Raw genomic sequence first — 18,485 nt, forward strand, 5'->3', positions numbered from 1 at the left:
GTTCCTTGCCAGCAAACAACTCCTCCAGAGACGCTGTCCTGGTGAGGGAGAAATTCATGGCCCACTTCCTGGCGGAGGGAGCTGTGTCTTGGCAACCAAAGGAGTAGTCTGTTTGGAGTCCCAGTGACTTCCCCACAACGGCTCTTTTAACGGCTCCACCCACAAACCTCTAAAGAGTCTTCCTGTCCTTTTAATTTTTTCTTAATAAATGGAGCTCTACTCCAAAATAAACTAACCTCTTTTTACTCTCTTAAGTAACTTGTCTTCACTATGTTCCTATATACAGTGTGGTGCAAAAGTTTGGGCAACCTTATTAATAGTCATTATTTTCCTGTATGAATCGCTGTTACAATGAAAAATGTTACTTACATATATCATATAGGAGACACACACATTGATACACACTAAATATTTATTTTATTTCTCTTTTTTTGTGTCGCCAATTTATGCACCTGCTTGATTTAGTTTAAACAGTTATTGCACACTTTCTGTAAATCCAGTGAACTGCATTTCACTTCTCAAATATCACTGTGTGTGTCTCCTATATGATATATTTAACTGACTATTTTTATTGTGACAACCAATGATTTGTACAGGAAAATAATTACTTTTCACAATGTTGCCCAAACTTTTGCATCCCACTGTATTAGTATGTTTTGTCATTAGTATAATATGAAATAAATTCTACTTGTGTCAAGTCGGGTGCCAATATTTGCTGTGTAGTAGAACAGAGACATTTGTCATTATAAATGTTTATTTGAAAAAATATATAAATTCAGTAACAAAAACATTAAACATAAATATATGAAATATACATATTTACAGAGAGACAGGAATAAAAAGGACCCAGCTTGGAGTGGAAGAGCCTCAGGGAGAAGGAGGAGAAAAATAAGAACGTTGTTTCTGCCCTGGAGAGCTGCTGCCTCATCAGAAAACTACTGATCATTAGGGTCCAATGTTTCCAAATTTAACACAGCTGTGCTGTTTTCAAAAGCTAATTTATAAATTTGAAATTTCACGAATTCTCGTGTCTGAGGCGGCATGCTCTCCAGAACAAGGCCGAGGAGGAAATGTTCTGTTGGAGACGGGCGGGGCCTCTTTAGGGACTCCAGGATGGCCAGCTCCACCGCCGATGGACCGTCCTGGGACCCGTCCCTCGCCCGCCTTCGAGCTGTCCTCCTCTGTGGGCCTGTAAAACACAGCACAAAACAACACAAAGTAATGAGAAGGCTGCTACTAGATTTTCATTTTCAAAATTGAAAAAAACATGATATAAACAGATTGGTTGTAGATATTTAGTAAAGGTGATCACAAGGGAATTCAAGCAAGTAAAAAGCTATCAGTGCTTGATGTTCATACCTGTGGGTGCAGCAGCAGGAGCTCAGGGACCAGGGGAGGACAGGGGAGGACTCTGCTGCATGATTACTTGACTCTATCAAGACAATATTAGATGTTAACAGGTTGAAGACAATAGTCATAGAGAATATTATATTATTATATACTTATATACTTATTATATACAGTGGTCTCTCATTTATTGCAGCACATGAACAGTAGTCACAGTTCTCACAAGTTGATTCTCAAAGTGCAAACCTTTGTCGATTTTAAAACGTAAAAGTATTATGCCGCGCTTTTTCTCCGTCTGCGGTGTCACTTTTGTGCGCCTTTTTTGCTCCCGGTGCAGGTGTCTATTTCCGAATGAGGGTCATAGTTATGATTGTTTTGTGCTGTTTTTTTCTATTGGACGTGATGGTTATCAAAACCAAACATGATAAGTTTGGCAAGCGCAGGAGACACAACACGGAGGAGATTTGTCATTTGGGCTGCAGAATGCAATGCGCATCGTTGAAAGCTGTACGGTGCAATACAAAAAAATCTGCGAAAAGGCGAGGCAGTGACGGATGAACAGCGGGACTACTGTATACTGTTTATTAATAAACAAAATATGTTCCTGTATGACAACACGCATAAATTAACTGCCTACATTAACTCAATGTAAACATACCTTCTGACTGACACTCCCCTGCTGCCTCTTCGGGCTGTCCCTGGTCCTGGGGGAGAAGTTCTCCACGGTCCGCACCATATTACCGCTAGTCTCCCGCGGGGTGAGGAAGGGGTCCAGAAACCCCATGACCGCGAAGAACTTCGATTTTCTCCCCGATCCTGCTGCAGACCCACTCCTCTTCTCCTTCTCTGTCTTCTTCTCCTTATTATAAGTGTCCCTGAGGCTCTTCCACTTTCTCCTGCAGATGTCCTCTGAATAAACGCATTATCTTGTTAGCGGAAAGGTATTTGTACATCAGTGGGAAAATAGCGGGACAGTAGGCGGGCTTGCTAGCTTTTGCGCGGGTTCATCGGGTCAGTCTGAAAATTAAAAAGAAGGAATGAACTTACCAGGTTGCCCGATCTCCTCACTTATGTGTCTCCAAGCTAGGTCCTTTTTATTCCTGTCTCGGTAGAAGTCGTAGCTAGCATCATATAGCTCCGGGTGATTAGCCACGGCACTGATTAGCTTTTCCTCCATACTGAATGAAGAATGAAGGGCTTTGGCTGGATCTGCCCCTTTGACCTAGGTCAGAGCCACGTCACCAGGCTCCTGATTGGTTGTCGCGGCGCGATTTGACGCTGGAGTTCAGATTTTTCCAACTCGAGCGGTAGACGCGAAACGCGCGTATGCACAAAATGCAACACAAAAACTCACGCGCGTGGTTTTATTCGCGAGTCAAACGCGCCAGACGCGCTACACTGACGCGCGTTTCACGCGTTTTGGCGTTTTCGCGACGCAAATCTGCTTCCGAATTTTCGCAGGACCCGCAATCGCGCGTCATCGCGCTTTTCCATTGACTTTACATGTAAACCTGACGCTCTATTCGCGTCCATCGCGTTCGGTGTGAACACACCGTAAGAGTTCAGACTGTGTTGGAGAATAAAAGTTACAAAAAGTCAATGGAGAATAAAAGTCAATAGTTGTCAAATAACAACTATTGACTTTCAAGCTCGTTAGATTTGTACAAACTGTGTTTTGGCCTCATATGTCGTTTTTACATGTTTATGCTTGTTTCACCATTTTCCTAAAATATAAAGAAATGTGGGCTGGCTCAAGACTTTTGCAGAGTACTGTATTTAACAAGAACATGTTGCTTGTTTCGTTAGACGTGATGAGAGCTCTGTTATATTAATTTTGGTTGGGCAACAGACTTGCCTTTGTGCTGAGCTAACGTTGTTGTGGCGGTAGCTTCACATTCACCTCATATAGTCTACTTATAACTGATATCAGTCTTCTCGACTTGGCAAGAAAGTGAATAAATGGATTTCTCAAAATCGCAAACTACTCCCCTGAAGTAGGAGATTTTAGAACACGCGTGTTGCAATATTACAGACAATAAAAGCAAATAAGAGGTTCACTGTTTTATCCCACCTGCTGTTATTTCATCATTTAAGGTAAAAGTGAAAGTAATAACAATAAGAAACAATCCCTAAACCACGGTACCCTAGCTGAATGAGCTCATCTGTGTGTTTATGTGTGTCACAAGCAGCTAACTTTTTTATGAACAGTTTTTGTTTTTGTCTTGCAACAGACGAGGAGTCAGCCTGTGGCGCCGTAGAGAAGCTGGCAGTGCCCGTCGGGGGGTCTGTTGTGTTTGTGCTTCTTCATCTGCTCATTGGATGATGATGATGGATCTTTGTGTGTGTGCGTCTAACTGTATGATGAAGAAGCTTGTGGCGTGGGTGGAAAGCACGGGTGTATAACAGTTGCTCTGATGAGCAATGAGCGGCTTGATGAGACACTTTGTGTTATTGAGGTGATTCAGAGCTGCAGCCGCCTTTTATCCTGCCCTGAGCTGGGCATGAACTGAACCAAATGTTGCCTTTATGTGCCTCCATGCTCTCGCAAGCTTTTGAAATACTGCTTTACTTTTAAATACCGTGATTTTTTTACATACTTGTTTCCCCTGCTCACAGCTGTCTCAACTCTGATCATCCATCCAGGTCTCAAAAAGGATGTTCACCTCCTGAATGAATCAGTTAGAGCCCCCTGAACGTGTCTTTGAATGCCTTACTGCTGTTTCTTCTGTCTCCTTGTCAGCTGCTATGCATGTGTTCTTCATTGTGCGCGCACATACTTTACGTGCGGTTGAAAAGGCCTCGGGAATCAGGTTAACCTCCTTGCTGCAGAGATAAAAAAATTCAGAGTACATGCACACACACGCGTACATATGGATGTAGCTTCTCTCCGCTTCAAATGAGACCGATAAAATGCGATGCAGGCGTCAAATTTGTTCTGGGTACATTGTTTATGTAACCCTCTGGGGACCCGTGAGTCCACCTAGTGCTCGAGGTATTAATGCATTGTACCATTACAGAAAGACCCGGCTAGAAGCTTTTATGTAATACCTTTTCACGACTTTTTGGAGCCGATAAACACAAGGTGAGCAACGTGCTGCCTGCAAGCCACATCTGCCCTTGTTGTTTAGTTTTGGTCTGATCCCAGCACTTATTCAAAATTTAACAACCTCTTCAAATCGGTGAGTGACATGACATTTTTATTTATTAGTTGGAAGAATATTTTCATAGAAACAGAAAAGTTCACATTTAAAAGAAGGAAAACTGAATAAATCTATATGGCTTTTTATTTTCAGTTACATACACAACCTTGCAAAACTTACTTTCCAGCAGAAGAATGGCAGTAAGTTTAATCCTCAGAGCTGCTGTAATCGCTTACTGGCCACATCATTAGGTACTCCTGTCCAACTCCTGAACATAATTGGGGGCGATCGTGGCTCAAGAGTTGGGAGTTCGCCTTGTAATCGGAAGGTTGCTAGTTCGAGCCCCAGCTTGGACAGTCTCGGTCGTTGTGTCCTTGGGCAAGACACTTCACCCGTTGCCTACTGGTGGTGGTCAGAGGGCCCGGTGGCGCCAGTGTCCGGCAGCCTCGCCTCTGTCAGTGCGCCCCAGGGTGGCTGTGGCTACAATGTAGCTTGCCATCACCAGTGTGTGAATGTGTGTGTGAATGGGTGGATGACTGGACATGTAAAGCGCTTTGGGGTCCTTAGGGACTAGTAAAGCGCTATATAAATACAGGCCATTTACCATAATTAGCCAATCACATAGCAGCAATTCATGCATTTAGGCATGTAGAGATAGTCAAATCGAGCTGCTGAAGTTTAAACTGAGCATCAGAATAAGCATCAGAATAAGGAAGAAAGGTGATTTAATTTGAAGTAACTGAACGTGACAAAAAAAGCACCTTTGGTACGTGGTCGAACGGGAGATTCTCATCATGGATGTGCAGCCGACAAATATGCAGAGACTGTGTTTTGCCATCATGTCAACATGGATGGAATGCTTTGAGGAATGTTTGCAGCAGCTTCTTGAATCTATGTCATGAAGGCTTGAGGCACTTCTGAAGGCAGAAAACGGTTCAACCCAGTACTAGCAAGGTGTTTGTAATGAAGTGTCCAGTGAATGTAATGTGTTGATATCCTTATACGCTGCGTGAATTATTTATTTAAATACAACTTACAGTAAATATTGTATTTGCCCTTGTGTGGTACTCTAGAGAAAATCTGCAGGTATTTGCTTGTAATATAATTGCTGCAATATAATTTAATGAAGCAATTACACGTTCTTTCTCATGGAGGACTTATACCCACTAACTGAGCAATCTTGCTAGTTGTATATGCTCTTGATTGCAGAAAAATCAGTTTCTGCTTTGCTTTTGCGCCACTAAAGGATGTGAAATGGTTTAGAGTAATTTTTTACTTTTCACTTTGAGGCCCTGGGATAACAGCCCAGGGCCTCAAATGTTGCCATGCCTTCAGATGTTGTCACAGAGATGTGCACAAGATGTCCTTTAGCATTGGCGGTTCAATACACTGAGCCAAGATGTGAGCCTGACATGAGCCAAGACATGGCGGGTCTTTTTTATAAGGCCCAATAAACTTCACAGTAGGGGGGAATTTTGGATGGGTGTTTAGCAAGTTAGTCAGAACTCTGTCAGTGAGGAGACTGCGGTGCTGGCAGCGAAGGTTTTGGTACTTAAACTACTTGCTCAGTTTCATGTGCTACAGCATGCTCTTTTCCAACATTAACCATGCATCAACCTTGAAAACTGATGCCGAACCAATGTGTTCAAAGATGACGCCGAGGGGTCTTTTTGCAAGCATCGATATGTAAGGAATGAGGAGTGGGTGAGTTTGCCCCCTAACTCATCTGATATGTGTTGGCTGCAATAAAATTTTCCACAATTCAGTTTTCAAACAGAACTGGCGTGTAAGTGGACTCTCGCTGTTTGTAGTTCACAGCCATAGTGACCTTATAGCTGGCCTCCAACATGCAGTTCAATATAATATCTCACACTCCACTCTTTGTGCACTCCATTATTACAAACAACCCTTTTAGTCATCAGCGCCATGCACTGCTGCTCATGTTGTGCGCAGGCTCTTGGCAGACAGCGTTTGGAAAGAAGTTGAACTATTGAGCGGTAAAGTCAATCTTACTAAACCATTAGCAGGAAAGGCAAAGCACAGACATGTCGTTGCTGCTGGGTTTCTGTGAATGAAAGCATCAACACAATCAGCCAATGAGAGACAGGTGATTAATAACCCTCCTATGTTCCTTTTTAAAGACCTTACACGGCATCTAGTCTCACATTAGGAGGACAACAAGCATGTGCAGGAGAGCAAATGGAACTTTAATGGTTGTATTACATAAGCAGTAATTGAATCCAAGCAGTCTCCATGATGAAAGTTAGATTTCAATGATGCTGATAATTACAGCAAGAGCTGAGAGCTTTAAAGCAGGCGGTTTGGTAACCGAGGGACTATTTATCAATGTTTCATAATAATACTGCTACTTATCGTAGTTAACATGTGTTTTTTAATCAAGGGGGTTGAAGCAGCTGCTTCACTGTAATTCTGGATGCTTTGATGGCTGCATAGCTGCTCTTTATGTCCAAAAACTAAAGGAGGCACAGCCGATGAAGATGAAGCTTTTAAACATAGTAAAGAAATAATTACCTACTTTATTCAGAAGTTTTCTTAAAAACCGTGCTTGTAAAAAAGTTCCCATTTAAAGTAAGAATTTTACTTTAAATATCAGTCAAATAAGTCAGTGCAGATTGAGATAGCTCAAGTGCTTCACCTTTTTTCATGAAATTCTGTATCAGATGATGAATTTAAATAACCTTTTCCAATGTTCCTAGTTTTTTCTAAGCCCTATAGATATCTCCATTGGGGTCAGTAAGGTTCATGATTCAATTCAGTTTTATTTATATAGCACCAAATTACAACAGCAGCCACCTCAAGGTGCTTTTTACTATAAGACCCTACAATAATACAGAAAAGCCCAATAATCAAATTACTGTCTTTAAGCAAGTACTTGGCGACTGTGGGAAGGAAAAACTCACGTTTAACAGGAAGAAGCCTCTGGCACAACCAGGCTCAGGAAGGTGCTGCTGTCTGCAGTGGGCGGTTAGGAGTGAGGAGAGGAAGACAGAATAAAAGACTTTTCAGTGTGCTGAGTGAAAGCATTAGGTTTGTGTTAGCACTTGTTTGCCTTAATAAAATTCTGCAATAAGGTGACGAGTTTTCACCTTCCTCTTGCAACTGTGGGCACAAGTTTGATGACATTACTTTTTCTTTGTTTGTTTATGTGATATTTAGTTGATATGGGTTGAATGTGCCAGATCACAGGATTTAGCACATGTCACAAAGCTCTATTTACTAGCTTACAACTAGCTATTGTATGCACTTCCTTGTAAAACCACTAGAGGTCTCCTGCATTTTTGCCTGATTACAGTGGATGATAACAACCTGCTAAGTTGGCTACAAGTTAGAGGAGGGTGTGTACTCGTGATATGCATGGTAATTATAATGGCTTATTAACATAACGACTTTTTAGTAGATTTCCAATAAGGTGGATTTCCTCTGATTTCCCATCTATCGCCACCCTCACAGAGCATGATGTATTCAACAATAACTACCAGGTTGCAAGCACAACATGATTTTAAATATTTCTGTAGCTGCTGTAGTCTGGCTTTGCCAACTCATTTAAATGTTAGTTATTCCCTCAATGACGCGGATGAGAAACCCTAAATCCTAGAATTGCAATCAGGAGTTCTGCAGTGAATTCATATATTGTGTTGTTTTATTAGAGAAATCTATAATAGAGCAGTAATGTGAAGAGGTGATGAGGGCTGGCAGGTAAAGTACCCCAGTCTTGCGTCTCCCCTGATGCAGGTTGATGGACTGAGTTTCATTTTCTCTGAATTGCACCCATCTTCCTCCCCAGTACCAGCACGCTTAATCCACTAATGGAACAATATAGCGAACTGAGTGATAGAAAGAAAGCCTGAAAGAGGCGAGGAAGAGGAGAGGAGGCAGACGAGCCGGCAGAGTAATTTGAAATTTTGAGTCACGCCTGGAGTCTGAAACATAGACTGAACAACTTGTTTAATCTCTAATGGACTGTTTGGGGACTCCAGCCCATTTGCGTGTGTGTGTGCATGAGGGGTCAGTGACTCCAATATAGACAGCCATTCCCCACAGTCCCTGACCATTTGACTCCATGTCCATGTTAGTGAAGGAGACAGGGAAACTGCCATTAAAGATTTCCTCTCCTCTACTTCAGTGTGTTTCTGAGTGTGCGCACGTGTCTCTGTCTCTTCGCCACCGTTTGGCTCGTGGTTGTAACGGCCTATGACTCATACTGTCCCCCACCTCCTCCCCTTCCTCCACCTGCACCTCATCCGGCCCTTTTTAGTTTCCATCCTCTCTTTTTTTTTTACCTCTTCTTTGATGTTCACATCTTTTTTGCTATGAGATTCAGGGCTGCAGCAGCTTTTGTGTTTTTAGTTACAGTAACTGTTAAATTAGGATTTACGAGATTAAGAGTAATCTGTATTTCTTCAGTGACACCACAGTCACACAGATGTGCACCTACCCCCACAGTAACCTCCAGTTGCTAGGGAAAAATATGTAATCACCAACTGGTAACTGGAGTTTGCTGGCTGTTGCCGGGTGAAATCAGTTGCAGAAGACCAAAAATGTCCTTGTGCTTGTTTTGGTCACTATAAAATTGCTGCACTTGCTCATAATTGAATGGAAGAGGCCAACTTATCCACAAACACTCACTCTGCAAACCACAAACGGAGAATGTTGGAGAAAGTAAAAGCTTCACCTTTTGAAATGTGTTGCAGCGGCAAGGAACAACTTTCAATCTGAGTTTTTTTTTTTTTTATGCCTCAAGCGTTCGCAGACAAGCCATTGTCTTCCATGCAAGCTCAGTGGGCCATGGTAAACTGCTACCAAGTACAACTGTTGCTACCTCTTTGCAATCAGTTTCACCAAACAACTATCAGAAGTCACTCACCAGGGAAATTATATTTTTCCCTAGCAACCAGAGGTTACCAGGGGCTCGCCAACCAGTCTGCAGACCTGTGTCAGTGAGGCCTTATGAGACTCATGCACAAACTTCGTCGCTGAATTAAAACACAGTTTAATGGACACAAAAAAACAAAATCTAACCTGTCATAAATAAAACCATGAAATTGAAAAGCCTATTATGTTGGCAGCACTGTTGTATCCTCTAAGATTAGAGCGTTCTTACAACAGATAAAAGACAGATGAAAAATGTGATTCATGCCGCAGCCAGTAAACTTAAGGCTCCTGCAGGAAATCAAGGTGGCAGTTGTTATTATGTAACGCAAGTTCTCAGATCTGTGTTGGGTTTTTGTGCTTGCGAGATATGTTTGTGAGAAGAAACAAAAATGCACGAGGATCACGAACATTTTCTGGAAATATGCTCTTGCATCAGTGAGAAAGCTGAAGGTTGAAGGTAAACACCAAAATAAATCCTGGTAACTGAATGTAAATTTAAAAAAGATCTCATAAGGACCTCAGTTTCTCCCATGCTGCGTTGAAGGATTGAGCCAGCTCTGGTACAGACCTATAAAAAGAGGCTTTTTGGCTTCCTCGCCTAAACGGGTCAGAACGGGGCAGAATAACATTCTTACTTCTCAGCGACAAATCCTGTCACACATCGCGGCTCCTCTGCCTTTCTTGTCATGCTGAAAATATAACAAAAGGCAGCTTCTCCTCCTCCCACTTCTCCGCTGTCTCCAGCTCCTCCACCACCCCTACTTTCTCCTCCTGTCACACAGTGGAGCTGCACGATTGCAGCCGACACTCTTCGTGAAGTGCGCTCCATGTGAGAGTGCGCATGAACGTGATGTTGACGCGCTCTTACACCACTTCTGTCGTGTCTTTAATCGCATGCCCCTGCTTGTGGCTGTTTCTGTGTTTCATACATGCAAGCATCCATGTGGGTTGATGGTTGATGATGCTCTGGCCTGTGCGCTTCGGTGTGTGTATGTGTGTGAGCGTCTGCAGCTGTGGCTCTTGTCCACTGTGTGAGCCGAGGTTATGGCATCCTGTTCCTTTTCCTTGCTGCCTCTCCATCTGGAGGAGAGCCAGACTCAGTGAACTGTGCATTACAGTGGGATACAGCCCCATTATCACTGTGGAGAATGCCGGCATCCGGACCCAGGCTGGCTGTTCAACTGTGCATCTGTGTTTGTGGGTGCAAACTCGTGTGTAGAGGACAGACTTTTGAGTTAAATTAACAGAAAAATCTGTATTTAAAAAACTATTTTACTGGAGTACGTCTTTATGTGCCTATGTGTATGACTTTTGTGTGCCTGCCAATGTGTTAGCGTGTTGTTTTCACTCCTGTAGTTTTATATCTGCGACAACCCACAATTTTGAAAATCTGTTAGCCACTCTTCAAATCTTGTATTTGAGTTATTAAAACAATTAATTGGCATCTGTGATCCTTCTCTGTTTGAAAAACACAAATACGATGTCATTGTTCTGCTGGAACTGGCATCGGATTGTGCGTGGTTCATGTTTTGATTCGTAGGACTATGCAAACATCATAGTAACCAAATGAAGCAGCCACAGCTCCTCATAATGAGGAAACTACACATGTTTTAGAGCTACCATTAAAGCCTTTAAACATTAAGGTGGTTGATGCATTGAGTTTGGGTGAGCCGTATCTTCTGCTCAAACTCTTTTTATGCTTGGACTCAACTAGAGCTCAGGTTGATTGGCAGGATTCACAGTTCAAAATAGTCCCTGGTTATTTCCCTGTGATATATTGGCAAACTGACCAGGGTGAGTCTGCACCAGCCTATCCCAACTGTTCCTCAGTATCCAGTTCCTCAATACCCTAAATTGGATAAGTGGAAGAAGATGGATGGATGGATGGACCTTTTGCACTTCATTGCCTGAAACAAGCTTTTAGCTAGGTTTTATTTCCATTGGCTGCACCTCATAAACAGAAGGTTTGAGCGGTGAGTGGGTGGGGCCAAAGTTGTCTATGACATCATCATGCCAAACCAAGACTAGTGTTTAAAGCATCCGGAGCTCTTGGCTCAAACGGGTTAATAGTAATAATATAAATATGATTAACATGTGATTCAAGAAAGACTAGTAGTACAGTGGTTAGCACTTGCATATCACAGCAGGAAGGTTCTGGATTTAACATCAGTTCAGTTGAGTTTTGTCTGCCTCTCGATGTATGACAGGAGGTTCCAGCCTAGAAATGGATAGTGATGAATATAAGCATCCACCACTGTAACTGTATTTATTGTGACATCCAAGAAAAACTATCATAATAAACCATCGAGGTCAGGGAAAGTTCATTATAAATATAGTAGATATATTCATGTGTTCATCACCTCTGTGCGGACATGTTCTATTTTGACAGAAACTGAGTTAAATATAGTGAAAGCCCACTGAACACGCCGGGAGTCTCACGCTAACGCTCATGTCTAAACACGACATATGCTTCACAGTCATAAATACAACAGGCCAACAACAGGAAAGCCAACTTTTTTTTTTTTTTTTACAAAGGCATAATGTTCACACATTCATATCGGGCTGATAAAGGTGAGACTGTGGGTTTGTGCAGGTGTTTGTCAAATACACACACGAAAACATGCAGTTTGAAAACACAGTGGGACAGTGTGCAGCAGATGAAGTGTAGGATGCTAGCTGGAGAAAACCAGTATGTATTTTAGTGAGTCGCAAGCAGAAAAAAACTTGCCAGCTCATTATATGCAAAGACATGAGCAACAAGCTTCTCTCTCCTGTCTTTCTTTACTACCTTGCTCAAATGCTCCAGCAGCATATTTCCATGTAGTTTCTCCATTTGGGATCAGACAGGAGCCAAACAGGAACTGATCTTTTTTTTTTTCAGTCTGCAGCTTGGAGTTATTTATGCAAAGGTGCAGTGTGCAAAGTGAGTGGGGAACTTAGCCTGCACCATCAAAGTCAGAGTGGGCCTTTTATCAGCATTGCTTTGCATGTCTGCATAAGTGATTCTGACCCAGCGTGTGTGTCGCTTGGCCCCCGTGCTTGTTTCACTGCCTCTGTTTGCATATTGCTGAGAGAGACACAAAGAAGAGAGAGAGGAAGTGCACCGTATGTGTGGCGGAGGGCATGGTGTTGCTTTTTAAAGGTAGAATAGCCACATCGTGCCCAAAGCTGCGCTCGCCTCCAGATGCCTTCTGTTGTTCTAGAAGGCCTCCACAACAGAAATATCAGGGCAAGAATCTCATCCCACTTTGTTGTAGATTATGTGGGATGCAGCCTTTGAAGTGTTTTCACAAGCAGACAGAGATGGGTGCTTTTGCTTCTTAAGTTTTTAAAACATAAAGAGCTCAAAGCCATCGTAGCAGCATTGTTGACATTTTACTGCCACAACTGACAAAGTGATGAATTGACTAGTTGCTGCTCTCAGACAAAAATATGCCCACCACTTCCTATAAAACAAAAACATTTTTACACTTTGGTCTTCGTGCAAATCAAGAAAACAAGGTGCAATATTTTATGCTATGCTAAAGTAGAAGCACACTGACTGCCTGCACTGCAATGCTGTGTGTTTCATAGCTACACTGTACCTGAAGGGTTGCCTGGCCTTCTTTATGTGTGCACAATTGGTTGATACTTCACTGCACTGTTGCAGTGATAATGAAGTTGTGGGCAGTTAAACTCTCATGCCCGTTATGCAGACACAAGTGTTGGGCTTCAGTTTGTAGCTTTGATCACCAGCCTGCATTTAAAACAACAAGTAGGAAGTGTGAACAAAGCATAAGAAATAATTCGACTTATTTTTTCACTGAATTCAGTCCACGGCTCAGGAGTTCGAGCAGGTTGTCTTCTACTCCAAAGGTTAGTTAAGGGATTTGGCAAGATCCTAAACAGTGTCGGGTGTAACTCGTTTAAGTAATCACATTACATTTTCAGTAACATGTTCAGTTTAGACCAATGCCTGAAAATGCTTGCATAAAGTTGAATGAACTGTGAGCAGGAAAGGAATTTTAGTCAAGATTAATGAAAGTCTTTGAAAACTACCAGTCCCATAAAGACCTAGAGGAAATGTCAAGTAATAGAAGAAGCTTCAAGTTTCAACTTCTTGACCACAGCAGGCTCCACATGTTTGATTTGCAGGATATCTATGGCAGATTTGTGTCTTCTACCAGGATCAAATGTGTATGCATAAACCACTGCACTGTAGAGCTATTAGAAAAGCAACTATGTTGGAGGACAGACATTTATAAACATAAAGGTCAATTTGTTCATCACCATACAAACAAAAGATGTACACATAATATGAAGCACAAGTTTCTGTATTCAAATTTCTATCCTAAGGATTTGTTTTCTCTCAAAGGTGTAAAAATAAAGCAAAGACTGTGTTTTTGAAAACGTTGGAGGAGGAAATAAAAGTACAATTGGTGAAAATACATGAGCAGCACAACATTAACAAAAGGAAAGTGATGGTGGAGTGAATGAGAGGGTGTAAATGGGTAAAGTAAAGAAATAAGAAGAGACGGCAACAAAAATGTGAGAACAGTGAGTCCATTATCAGGTCTGAGCCAGGCTGTTTTTTTCAGCCTTAATGTGGGGTTCATGATGTGAACGGAGATGTTTTCATTAAAAAATGAAATAGAATAAAAAGAATAGGTCCATACAAGCAAATATTAGAACTTGATTTTGTCAAAAAAAAAGAAAAAGGGAAAAAAAATCACTTGTGTTATTTTATTGGAGTTGACCAAATGTCTTTTTTCCATACAAAGAGGTTTCAGTCAAAGGAGACATAACCAAAGGGAAGCTTTTTTATAAAATTTTATAAATTATGGATTTTATTCCTTTTTTAAAAAACAAACAAAAAAAACAACTGCATCTGACTGTAGATGCGTTCATTTTATCTTTGGTTGATACTGTTTTTCTTGATGTCCTTTTGGGCTGTTGTCCAGGTTTTAAAGATCCCAGCATTCCACTCTCACCCCAGGGGGAAGCCTACCATCCACCACAAGTGGAAAGTTAATGTTGATGGAATACCTCTTAACAAGAGCCAGTGTTTTCATGAACTCTGTTTAACTCGCTAAAATGTGGATCTAGGATTTTTTAGGTGAAACATGACCGTGCTGTAAAGGCATTTTCAATTTTAATTGAAAAGCGAGTACCTTGGAGTGCTTTGATCATTTAGCCTACTGTTCAAGATGGTTTGGGGTTGAAGCATACATATTAGTTAGGTAAGATCAAAACATGGTTAGGGTCAACTTAAGTTTAGGAGAAAGAGAGACTACGACAACAAAACAGTAATATATTACAACGAAAGGGCACTGAGCTAAAGTCGGGCTGGCAGCAGTCAGCGCCGGTTTCATACAGCAAGGTGATGCGTTTGAGGTGTTTTTGTTAGTTTCCATATTATTCATACAACGCTTGTATGAGCAGCTGTCACGCTGCCTTGATGGACTTCTTCTACAGTTGAGTACCACCTCAAATAGCTGTTATTAGGACTTGGCATGAGTCGACTTTTTTTAGTCCAAAGATAATACGATGAGGTGTTTGTCTGATGCTGAGCTTGAGCAGCAGTTTGGAGATGAGGCGCGGTGTGAAGAGATTATTACCAACTGCTTTTCTCAATAACCGAGAAGAAAGAAAGGTTCAGGAGCGCAGCTGTTACAACAAGGTGGTTCATAATGTGTTTCATATCGCAATCGGAATTTATAAGCTGCACTTACTGGAAAATCTGGGGTCCTCGGTGGGGATTTCAAGATTAAAGGAGACTTTAAAAATTATTACAGGCTTCTAGTTCTTCCTCACCTCTTAACTCTTCCAATGATGAGTCCATGCTGTGTGACCTTTAACCTCTTGAGGAAATGAGGCACCAATAAAGTAGCCGTTCTGCTGTCCTCTTTGGTCAATAAACGTGTCCTACACATAAGTCACAGCATCTCAGCACTGCCTGGTCCCTCTTTTATCCCCTCCTCTCTACCTCTTCCTCTTCATCTTCTTGTCCCTCAGGTCTTACTCCGCTTGTCTTTTTAATTCTGTGCTCACGACTCAGTACACACAAACACACACACACAGAAATGCACAGTCAGACACATCAGCAGCTGAATGTAAGAAAGCAGCCAGACTTCTGTCTGATTTTCTTGATTATTGGACAACCAATCAAAACATCTGACAGTGTTTCCCTGCAGGCTGACTGTGTCTGAACAGTTCTGGCTCTTAATTAAATTTCCTGCTTGAGTACCCAGCCACCTGTTTCTCTAGCTTTCTCAGAGGAAGAACTGCACCTTTTGGGGCAAAATTCACAATCCTGTTTATTTGTCATTTTTCTGGATTTGATGTGAACCTCAAGAAACCCCTCTGGTGGTTTCTGCATGTCTTATCTTAGCATACGATCCAAATATTTCCATCATTCTTGAACTACATGAACCAAAGCTTTATAAAACATACTGTGTTTTACAGATGGCTGTAGACACCCAGTCAGAAGTGTTGCCACTGATTTTGAGCCCAAATCTTGTGTAATTTGGTATCTTCTAGCTGCGAGGTCCCATGTCAGGTCTTTGCTTGATTTTTTTTTTTTCATTTCTTAAGGACATGACTTTCAGATACTGTTCCTCTGCTGTAGTTTTTATACATTCCACTTCATCTTTGTCCTCCACTTGTCCAGGCTTTCAGCTTTCAGCTCTTTGTTGTTCCAAAAAAATACTATTTTATGCTGTCAAACTCTGTTATCTTTGGCATTTTTCATAGATTCAGTGAAACACATATTGGACACTGGGCATACATAGCATGCTTTTGTAACAGGCTGCTTAGTGCCTAAAAATACAATTCAAAATTGGTTCTGTACTGAATTGTCTGTTATGTTTAAACACAACTCTGGTTCATCCGTTGAGTTAGGTGCCTTTTAATGCCAGAATGATTCATAGGTCAGTGAGAAGTGCTTTACCAAACAAAATCATTCTTCTGAAAATGGTCAAGTACAAGAACTGTAATGAAAATTAGTGAAAAAAGCAGCCAATATCAAAGGAAAAGCTCAGAAAGAACTATTGGTTAAAACCATTTTAAAATATTAACAAGAATGTAGAAAAACTGCTTGGAAATAAAATATGAGGAAATAAGGGGGGCTCAAGACTTTTGCTCAGTACTACAGTTAGCCTTTTAGTGAATACCTTCAAAGTTTTCACTACATATATAAGAAGAGTCTGAACAAATGAAGTGAAAGGCATACAACTGCAAGGTGACTGCTGCTGACACACCTGTGTATTTTTACCTTTAATGCGATTGAGGTTTTGTTCACCCCATCACTCGCCTTGTAAAAGGATTTTGCTCTTATTTGGGTATCCAGGACTGAAATAGTCCATCATTTTGGAGCCTTCTCAGCTCAAGCAACAATTTTAGACATTAAAGCTGGTGGGTAAAAAAAAGTGGTTTCTACACCATGATTTTCCTGCATGTCACAGTGAAATGATTGGATCTGAAATCGGTTCAATTTGGTATAATGATACTCAGTTTAGTCCTTTCATTTAGTCAGAACAGGTCTAAAAGGTGCATGTGTGATATAGTTTTCGGCTTTATGCATACAGCTTTTTGCACAGGTTTAAAAATCTGTGATATTTGAATGTGTTTAAGCTAAATGGTTTAATTAAAATTGAAATGTATATGGATATGATTAGACAGAATCACCTTTTTTCTTCAAATTTTAGCTACAGAGTTGCTTTTTTCCCCTGTTTCATCCTCACCGGCATGTTTTCATGCACTGCTGCATACATTCTCACAAAAGCCTGCAGTGTTGTTTTGATGAAGGAGCAGGAGGAAGAAGTGAGGAGGATAGTGTGTGTGAAGGTGGCGGCGATGAGGTGAGGAGATATTTCTGACTTGACTTCACAGTCGAGTGTCTGAAGTGTATGACGTCAGCTCGTGGTTTTGCACCTTTTGTCAATTTTTTTTTTTTTTTTTTGCCTGGAAGTTTTGCTCTGAACGACGTGGCTGTTACAACCCCAGCCGTGCACAAACACACAGGCTGACATTTGCAGGAGGGGAGGAAAAAAAAAAAACCTATGCATCCTGATTTCATCTCCTCACACACACACACTCTGCCCCTCCCCTCCTCGTCCTCTCTCCTCCCAGAGGCACAGAGATATTTTTATCTCCCGTAAAGCCCTAACGCTAATGAAGCATCGACGACACAAATACATTTCCATGATTTTTCATATCTGGCTTCTGCCGCCGCTGTCGTGACACACCAGAGGATTTCTGTCTGTGAACTTGTCACAGCGTGTGACGTACCAGATTGTTCTGCTGCATTTCAGTGATAATTTTACATTTAAAAATCGCCATTTAATCATGCATTCAGACCTAAAACCTCATTAGGTGAGAGAGGCAGCGAAGCGAGATTATTCCACTTATTTCCAGTCCATTTACTCGTTTGGAGCTTTTTTATAAAACACTTCACAGTGTCAGCAAATAAGACCCACGGTTCTTCCAGCACATTCTGACAATTGGATGTAACCAACACAAGTGCCTGATTTGCTCTTGTTTTAAAAGGTTAAGGGGGGGAATTTAGCTACAGCTAAAAAATACAATACAATCTGGAAATATTGACTTTATTTGCTGTGTCATAAGATTGAAAATGCCCTCAAATCCTAAATTTGTCACCTGAGGCACAAGCCCAGACTCACAAACTCAGAGCCGTATCATGTTATTGCTATCGAGGGATGTGCTCTCGGTCTGCATGATGCAAGAGGCTGTCATCAAGCCTGACGTTTGGAGGCAGTTTAAGTCGTCGGCCTTGTAGCCGGACCACACAGCTTCATCCTACCTAAGGCATCCTGGCAGCACATGCCGCATTCAGTGATACGGTATACATGGTTATCTAACATCATAATCCCCTCCTGCAAATATACAGTATGTATGGTGCAGTGGGTCATGGATAACCTAAAAGCAGTGGATCCAAAAAGTCTTCTACTCATTCTGCTCTTGCTGTGTGAATCAGTTAATTCCTACAAAGTAAGAATTAATAAGCCGTGTGGTTTCTAATCCTAATGCTGTACAATTTTCCAAGGTAGAATGTAATTAACTCAAGTATTATACTTACTAAGAGTGTTAAATTACTTTTGCTTAGAT

At 41.5% G+C, this 18,485-nt stretch overlaps 3 protein-coding genes across 4 annotated transcripts in view; 2 read left to right on the plus strand and 1 right to left on the minus strand.

Moving 5' to 3' along the window:
* pea15 (proliferation and apoptosis adaptor protein 15) overlaps positions 1–18,485 on the plus strand; it is a 59,948-nt gene that overhangs the window by 12,015 nt on the left and 29,448 nt on the right. The window lies entirely within an intron of this gene.
* LOC146522408 (uncharacterized) overlaps positions 1–18,485 on the plus strand; it is a 45,174-nt gene that overhangs the window by 2,397 nt on the left and 24,292 nt on the right. For both annotated transcript variants that reach the window (XR_014871643.1, XM_085146707.1), the window contains exon 2: positions 1–18,485. This exon is cut by the window's right edge. Coding sequence is in view for 1 of the 2 variants with exons in the window: in XM_085146707.1 (XP_085002833.1) it covers positions 1–127 (127 nt within the window). In the remaining variant the exon portion in view is untranslated.
* Positions 737–2,524, minus strand: LOC146522409 (uncharacterized). The gene is made up of 3 exons (XM_085146721.1): positions 2,395–2,524; positions 2,006–2,256; positions 737–1,432 (listed from the first exon to the last, which is right to left on the minus strand). Exons 1-3 carry the CDS (start codon positions 2,522–2,524, stop codon positions 1,382–1,384), a joined length of 432 nt encoding a protein of 143 aa, XP_085002847.1. The 3' UTR covers positions 737–1,381.

Source organism: Neolamprologus multifasciatus, chromosome 3 (assembly GCF_963576455.1).
Source record: "Neolamprologus multifasciatus chromosome 3, fNeoMul1.2, whole genome shotgun sequence".
NCBI classification, from domain to species: domain Eukaryota; kingdom Metazoa; phylum Chordata; class Actinopteri; order Cichliformes; family Cichlidae; genus Neolamprologus; species Neolamprologus multifasciatus.